Source organism: Pelobates fuscus, chromosome 4, assembly GCF_036172605.1.
Source record: "Pelobates fuscus isolate aPelFus1 chromosome 4, aPelFus1.pri, whole genome shotgun sequence".
NCBI lineage: Eukaryota > Metazoa > Chordata > Amphibia > Anura > Pelobatidae > Pelobates > Pelobates fuscus.
The window spans coordinates 321,505,165-321,513,907 of record NC_086320.1 but is presented as its reverse complement, the minus strand read 5'-3'; the positions used below and the strand labels follow the sequence as shown (position 1 = coordinate 321,513,907).

The following is an 8,743-nucleotide window of genomic DNA, read 5'->3' as shown; positions in this document are numbered from 1 at the left end:
CCTGGCACTATATAATCCTTAGGTCCCCCCTCCCACTTACCTTTATCCAGCGCTGGTACCTCTCCTCCTCTTCCGACGTCAGCTCCTGAGTGGAGCCGAATGCGCATGCGCGGCCAGAGCCGCACACATTATAAACACCTATAGGAAAGCATTTCTCAATGCTTTCCTATGGACATTCTGCGTACTCAATGCAATTTTCGCATTGAGCGACGGGAAAGCGCCTCTAGAGGCTGGATTAACCCTGCAATGTACACATAGCAGTTTCTCTGAAACTGGAGAAACTATAGTGCCCTGAGGGTGCCCCCACCCTCAGGGTACCCCTCCCGTGGTGCTGAATGGTTTAAAACCTTGCCTCCGTGTCCTTTATAAAATCATGACTTTACGTCATGAAATTAGTAAAATCTGGTAATTACATTATCAGTTTGAAGAGGTGCAGGGAAACTGCATCTGTTTATTACCTGAGCAAAAAGCTGGTACTTTTTAAATAATGTTCAACTTTTTTTAATAAAATTAAACTTAGCTGGTAAGTGTGTCTAACACTCTCAATAAAAGAAAATTCATTAAAAAACAACAACAACAACAAACAATCAATCACTAGTATGTTTCAGTTTGCCTTATGAATAATTATTATTATTTACATTACAACCATCCCCATTGTAATGGTTAGACCCCCCGGGCAGTATCTAGGGGTGCCACCCTGAGGCAGTCCCTGCCTCACGCCACCAGCACATGGCAGGGAGGGAGGGAAGCGATGTCACTCCTCGCCTCTCTCGCTCTGCAGCCTTGCATTACCCGGGGCCGCCGCATGCGGGCGCAGGGCTGTGACGTCACAGACCCTAAACAGGTAGCCGTCGGCACACACGGTGCAAAGCTGGCAGGCTGTGCGCATGCGCGCCTCCTGTCGCTCGCACACTCTCTCTCTCCCTCCCTCTAGCAGCCGGAGCCGCGCGCGAGCCCTGTCTGTGTGTGTGTGTGTGTGTGTCTGTGTGAGAGAGAGAGAGAGATAGCGAGTGAGAGAGTGCTGACGCCGGCCGCGCTCGCGGGCAGTTCGCGTGAAAGGAGGCGCGTTTAAATATTCCTACTCTTTCTTTTTTTTCTTTTAATTTTTATTTTTTGTGTAAAATTATCTTTTTTTCCTTTAATTATTATTATTATTTTTTTCTATCCGGACCATAAACTGCTGGAGCAGGAGAGGGAGTATCGGCGGCGGGAGCCCGGTCGGTGCCCGCGGAGTGATCGCTCCCCTCACAGTGAGTGTGAGTGTCACCGGCAGAGGTGAGTACCTGGCCCCGGTCAGTGGCCGCTCTGATTTGTGTCCTGGATATAAAGCGCTGACAGGGGGAGGAGCGGGGGCCGCTGACATGTGCGGGCCGGGGGGGGGGGTAGGGAGGAAGGGGTCTGCCCCCCAAACCGGCCATTTACTGCGGAGAGAAGGTTTAAACATGGCTTCTATCCCCGGCTACTACATGCCTAGTCCATCACCCACCTGGACTACATGGCCCATGATGCTCAGCCAGCCAGAACTAGAGGCCATGTGACCCAGAGTGTCTGCGGTCAGTGGCCCAGGTCTTGTCTATGAGAGCATGCTTATCCAAAATGTTACCCCCCCCCCCGTCATAGAACTGCAATAACCATTAAGCTTTGCCAGCCTTGTAACCCACCAGCTGTCATAGAACTACAATTCCCATTAAGCTTTGCCAGCCTTGTAACCCCCAGCTGTCATGTCATAGAACTACAATTCCCATTAAGCTTTGCCAGCCTGGTAACCCCCCAGCTGTCATAGGATTACAATTCCCATTAAGCTTTGCCAGCCTTGTAACCCCCCAGCTGTGATAGGATTACAATTCCCATTAAGCTTTGCCAGCCTTGTAACCCCCAGCTGTCATAGAACTACAATTCCCATTAATATTTGCCAACATTGTAATCCCCCAGCTGACATAGAACTACAATTCCCATGAAGCTTTGCCAGCCTTCCCATTCATCTTTGCCAACTTTGTAATCCCCCAGCTGACAGAACTACAATTCCCATGAAGCTTTGCCAGCCTTGTAAACCCCCAGCTGTCATAGAACTACAATTCCCAAGAAGCTTTGTCATCCTTTTAAACCCCTACCACCCCCTTCCCTAGTTGTTGTAGAACTACAATTCCCATGCAGCTTTGCCAGCATTGGAGTTGCAGTTGTTACACTAGTTTAGGATTGTCTGCCATGCCTTCTGCTGTAGAGAATTTTTTTATCGCAAACTGAGTATTTAGATCACGTCTCGTGGAGTCTGCCTGCATGTCTCAAACTAGATTTATAGATGGTATTTGTCTTTGCCTGTAATTGAGCTGTGCATGCAGTATGTGTGTAATGTCCACATGCAGACCAGAAAGGATAACGTGTCAGTACTGTGTCCTATCCCCCATAACCCAGTGCAGGGAGCTTCCTGCAGGGGGAAACCCTCTTGGATCAATGGTGCATAAGGACATGGAGGGAGGGTTTAGTCTGCTGCCCTCCTTTATCGCTATCCTGAAAGGCTTTAGACTTGAGCAAGGGAGGTTATCCTGACTTGTCATTCCAAAATTCTGTTAGTCCAATAAAAAAACGTATTACAAGATACACATTTCATCAGTTATTTTAAACCCTCCTTTCATGAAATGATAATTGTGAGTGACAGCTGCAATCAGCACGGCTGAATTTGTGGGGTCCTAAATCTTGAGTGGGGATCCTGCACTGAATTACCTATTCAAGAACGCCTTGGTGTACAACACAAATTTGACTTTACTATTATAACAGTTTTAACAGACAGTAAAGCAAACACTAGTGGGGAAATGGCAATAGGGAAAATGGGCTTTGCCCATATGTTCTTAAGGAAATACTATACATTTCTGTGGTAAAGTAATATCTGTGGGTTGCATAGGGAAAGAAAAGCACAGTTTGCTGCTGGAAGTTCTCTGCCAAGTACGTAAATCAGTTTGCCAAATGTCTTACTTTTCTTCTGCTAGGTGTGTATTAAGAAGAGTATTAAGTGGCTTGCTTTAGATTACCTAGACTTGTGATGCTGATAGATGTTGAGTGAATTAAAATGTCCTAAAGGCAAAGTTTTTCCATGGTATATACTTTTTATGTGATCATTAATGTTCTTGTTGCAGTCCTTTTTTGCACCAGTTCTCCTTGAGATTTTTCCATGTGTGGGGTAAAACACCGTACTGATTAATGGTGATGTTGGTATTTATGTTTTAAGTAAATGTATTTTATTGAATACTGTAAATTATTAACCATTTTTTTACCTGTGGGGACTCAATAGCTTCAGCAACTGCTGGGATGCCATAGCTGCCCTAATGCCTAGGCTTGATCTCACTGTTTTAAGATGGCTTTTTTATTAATAATCCTAAGTGCCAGTAGCTGCTGTCTGCATCAGTTGGAAGAGAGTGGATGTAGTGATGCCAATGGCTTTGTGGCAATATGACGTTGCAATAGGATGTTGATATTATGTGTATATTAATTATGCATCAGCATGTCGTATCTATCATAGAAATCTGCTTCTTTGTCCTTGCTGCTTAGCATGTTTTATATTATCTGCCTGTGTGAGATATTTCACCTTGTGGGAAAGGCCAATTTATAATTCCTGAAAGTAGAGGGGTTCTCTTCCCTTTTTTCTTTTACAAGGCATACAAGATTTATTAAGTGGAAAAGGACAGATTGATTTGCCCTCAGCAAGCATTTATATGTTGCAATTTTTTAAATTAATTTACCAAAGCTTATGAGTTGTTTGTTTGTCCACGTATTTAACAAATACCAATATCTAGAAGAAAATGTCCTTAGACTATAAAACCAGTTGAATTTATTTTTTATATTATTGTATAATCATTTTCCATCAGATTTACTCTAGCTTTACATTTGCTTTAATTTTTGTTTTGTTATGCTTTATATCATAGTCTAGTTGGAGAACAATAAAGGATTAGAAATGTTGTATGAGATAGGGAAAGATTTTATGATTGTGTAGCTCCTGTTTCCGATTCAATGCAAAACACACTTTTTATTTTTAAAAACCAAGAAGAATATGTTGATTTTTTTTTTCTTTTTAATTTTAAGTATGTTGTATGACAAATAGTTTTGGACACTTGAAGCATTCTAACCACCTGTGTTCCTTGCAGAGGAACTGGCTCAAAGAGCATTCTGATGCTTTAAATAACTGACTGCAAAAATTGCTGAAGCTGTTGGTCCCCTGTTTAATGACATCATAAGTGAGTTTCTGTGTAACCTAGACAAATCTTCATAATTTTGATAAGCTCCTGTATTACTTTCTATGAGAGCTTACAAAACATTGATGGAGCTATTTATAAAGCCAGTAGAAGCCACAGAACAGTTTAAATTAGTTTGCACTGTTATATTAAAGGGCACTCCATGCTGGATATGACTCCATATTTTTAATATATAAATATATAATAAAATACCTATAAGATTCAAGTTGCTACAGTTGCAAAGGCAAGGTGCATTGTCAGGCAACCCTCTCCCAAAGAAGGAAGCGTATGCAACAAGAGTCCAGCCACCAGTTGCAGTGGGACTGTGCTGAGTAAGTGGTTAGAAGCCATGCTGTGTTTATTAATAGCCCCGTTGAACTTTTTCTGAATGTGTCTTTGCACTACCAAGCCACAGACTACACTTGCTCACAGTTGCGGCTTCCTGTGAGCAGGGGTTGATGGGGATTTATATGGTTTGCAGCAAAGAGGGACAATGGTTTTATTTTTTTGTGCATTGTAATCTCTTAATTTCAATTAAATACAAAAAAATAACTAAAGTTTAAAGGGACACTCTGAACACCTAAAGCACTTCAGCATGCTTTATGTATGAAGAATGTCCTATTTCTTTAATTTTACAAAAAGTGCAGCTTTCTATAGAAATTGGCAAATTTAAAATATTAACCTTATTACACTACCCAGGTTGTCAATCAGGCAGCTGTTTCTTTTACTTCCTGGTAGTTTAGCTTAGTAGAGCTAAATTAAAGAGACAAGGAATTGCACAGAGAACCTGCCTTGCAAAGACTTCTCATTGAGCTGCATTGGGAAATCTGGGATTGATCAGACAGAATATCTGTGCTGGGGATGAAGGGGAGGGCTTGCAAAGGTTGCAGACAAGAGATCGGCAGCTTTTGCGACTTGTTTTTAAATGTACCCCCAATGAAAAACACATATGTAAATACATGTATGCTTTCATTTGGGGTGTATTTACAAAATAGTGTTCTATCATTCGTATTATTATTTGGACAGTGTGTTTTTTAACATTGAGGCGATATACTCTTTCAGTGCAAAACAGGTAGACGTCAAACCATGTGACTATTCCTTTTTATTTTGTTGAATTGAATGTTAAACAGTCTTTTGCTGATTGTCTAAATAACGGCTGTAGGGAGATGGAAGCTATTGATTAAAAATAAATCTTCACTGGTATGTAAATGTGTGACATCTGGAAAACCATTTTTTTTTTCCTGTTGAATAGATAGAATTAATATCTTTTATATCTTCTAGTTCTTTTATGTTTTATTATATCTTATGTATTTACAGACAAAATATTTGACAAGATGAATTAGACTTCTTAAAGGAACACTATAGTGTCAGGAATACAATCATGCATTCCTGACACTGTAATGCTGGTGTGACTATTTAGGTCACCGACCCCCCTGTCTTCAGTGAAAAGGTGATTTTACTCACCCTTTTCTTCCTTGCTGCGCCAGTCTTGCCGTCGCTGGCTCCTCCTCCATAGCTGAGATCTTTTACTTGGTATACAGGATTTATTAAACAGAAGCGGAAAGAATAATTTACCCTTTAACAAGCATTTACATGTTGCAATTTTTAAATTAATCTAGCAAAGCTAATGAGTCACGCTATTCCCCTAAATACTCTCCACCAATGATAGGCTCACTTACGTCTTTGGGGGAATAAATTAATAGAGCTACATTGCATAAATAAAACTGCTATTGTATATTTATGTAGTAATTCCACAAACTAATGCTGTGGATAAGTTTGTGTGTGTGTGTTCAGAACTATCTTTATGAAACAGTGGAGGGCCAGGATTGGCTCAAGGATATTATGCTCCTTCCTGGTTTCAGGGAACAACACAGCAGAAGTTGTGAATCCTGAGAATTTGCCACAAATGCTTTCTGTTTTGTTTTTGTAAAATCCAGCATGGAATATCTCTTTAAACAGATTTGACTTTTATGAAATGTTTTAAGTGTCTCAATGAAGTCATTATGAAGGCTGCAGTCACAGGCTGTCAGGTTGTTGCCTTTCCTTACAGAGTTAAACAGTTTTATAACCATTCTTATAACAATTTATATAACCATTTTTTTAAAAAAATTCTTTATTTTTCGTTTTTGGTGCATGATATTGTAGTTTCACATACATTTTTATAACAGAAAATATATGAACAAAGTTAGATGTCCAACAAAAAAATAATCGTGGTAGCACCCCCAGCTACCACAACAAACAGTTTGACATGGTAGACTATAACAATGGGGTCACAAAGAAGTGACTACATTGTGTGACCCCACCAAAAGGAGTAACTGTGGTTAAATCGACCATACACCAGTTATGAGTTGGGGATTTTCATAGTTTCTGTACAAACCGAGAAACTGGTTTGAAAAGGTTGAGCATTTGGGAGTTCATAGTCATTCCAGCGATTCTATATATGTTTTCATATATACATACATAAATGTGGCTAGTTTCGTCAGGTTTAGTTTATGATGTTAATTAAACACATACTTCTGTTGCAGTGATGGGGCCAGTAGTGCCCAGGCACCCTCTTATAGTAAGTAGTGAAACTGTTTTCCGAACAGCTTGACAACTTAATTGAGGTTCTGGAGCTGGAAGCTCCTACATAGAGCTTCTGTATGCCACACTGAGTGCTGTCAGACAATTCATGCCTCCCTGCACTGCCATGCTTGGCTCATTGACAGAGAAGGCAGTGATACACACCTGGCAGTCTCAGGTAAGTTGTTGAAACATTTGTAAATGAGAATAATTGGACTGGAGAGTGCATGCACAGGAAAAAGTAGTAGTCCTTCAATCAAATGCTGCAGTTAGAGTTTTACTTGGTTATGGAAATGGAAGTGCCACTAGAGGCTTGCTTAACCCTTTAATGTAAATATTGCCATTTTTCAAAACGGCAGTGCTCTGCATTAAATAATTTAAAAGTACAGGAACACTGCACCAAGACTATTTTAATGAGATGAAGTGGTGTGGGTGACTTTAGAGGTTTTTTAATGATGAAATAGCAGAATTCTTTATGTGATCACTACAAGCTGTGTTTGTGAAGGTGTATGGGAGAGGTTATTGGGAAGAGACAGTTGACCATGTTATTGTCTGGGTGTTTTGCTTCTCCTTTGAAGTTAGGGACAGCTGGCCATTTCTGAGAAGAAATATGAAAGAAAGATATATATTTTATTGCAACTTTCAATATACATGAAATCTGTTAAGGTGCTTGGAGTATTAGTTGATCGAATGTTTTGTTTTATTTCCAAGAGGTCTGAAGATATTGTAAAGCTGTTGCTGTTTTATATTTTGTTTTGTATGAGCACACTGCCAACATCTGAGCAAACTGTACTCGGTATAATTTTATTGTGTTATTATTTCAGATTACCGGTTTGTCCAAATAACTTATGTTAATGAAGACGGCAGCACATTTATAAGTAGAAATAATAATTCCCAATGATGTTTTTCCTGTGTGGATTATTTTATACATTACTAGAGAATGGATTTGCAAATGGCTTCCATATAGTGATTAAGCTAAACTGCACCAAGATCCTCTTACATGGCAGATGTATTATATAATTTGTAGTTCTTTCAGCTTTTTTTGTTTTTGTTTTTTTGTATTGTAAATAATTATTAACACTATAAAGCTAGAACGTCTACATTCTAAAATAATCTATACTACTAGCCAGACGTTAAAGCAAAATGCTGTATGTAAGTACATTTTTAAAAACTGTTTCTGGAGTGGTAGTATGAATGCAAGAGTATACTTGTGTGGCTAGCCAGGTGTGTGTATGCAGTGTATATGTGAGAAGTGTAAGTGAATGCAGCAGTGAAATGTTTCACTAGAAAAATAAAATGGTACACTTACCAGCCTTAACATTAAAACCACCTGCCTAATATCATATAGTTCCCCCTTGTGTTGCCAAAACAGCTGCTTCATTGAGGCATGGACTCCACAAGACCGCTAAATGTGTCCGGTCGTATCTGGCAAAAGACATTAGCATCAGAGCCTTTAATTCCTGCAAGTTGGGAGGTGGGGTCTCCATGGATCGAATCTGTTGTTAAAGCACTTTCCAAAGATGCTCAATCGGTTTGAGATCTGGGTAATTTGGAGGCCAAGACAACACCTTAAACTCCTTGACATGTTCCTCAAACCATTCCTGAACAATTTTTGCAGGGTGCATTGTCCTGCTGAAAGAGGCCACTTCCATCAGGGAACACCATTGCCATGAATAGGTGTACATAGTCGGCAACAATCTCTACTTCTAGGTAGGTGGTACGTGTCATAGTAACATCGACTTAAATGCTAGAATTTTACACCACAAGGTTTCCCAAGCAGAATGTTGCCCAGAGCCTAACACTGCCTCTTCTGGCCTACCTTCTTCAGCATACTGCTGCCATCTCTTCTCCAGTTAAGCGATGCATATGCAACCAACCATCCACCTGAGCTAAAAGAAGACATGATTCATCAGTCCAGGCAACCTTCTTCTATTGCTCCATGGTCCAACTCTGACACT

At 40.2% G+C, this 8,743-nt stretch overlaps 1 protein-coding gene across 2 annotated transcripts in view; it reads left to right on the top strand.

The window, feature by feature from the left end:
• Positions 1–2,867: 2,867 nt before the first annotated feature.
• The window catches only part of PALS2 (protein associated with LIN7 2, MAGUK p55 family member), a 141,060-nt gene continuing 135,184 nt past the window's right edge, over positions 2,868–8,743 (top strand). For both annotated transcript variants that reach the window (XM_063452368.1, XM_063452367.1), the window contains exon 1: positions 2,868–2,940. In XM_063452368.1, the coding sequence (XP_063308438.1) occupies position 2,940 (1 nt within the window). In that variant the 5' untranslated portion in view covers positions 2,868–2,939. The remainder of the gene's footprint in view (positions 2,941–8,743) is intronic.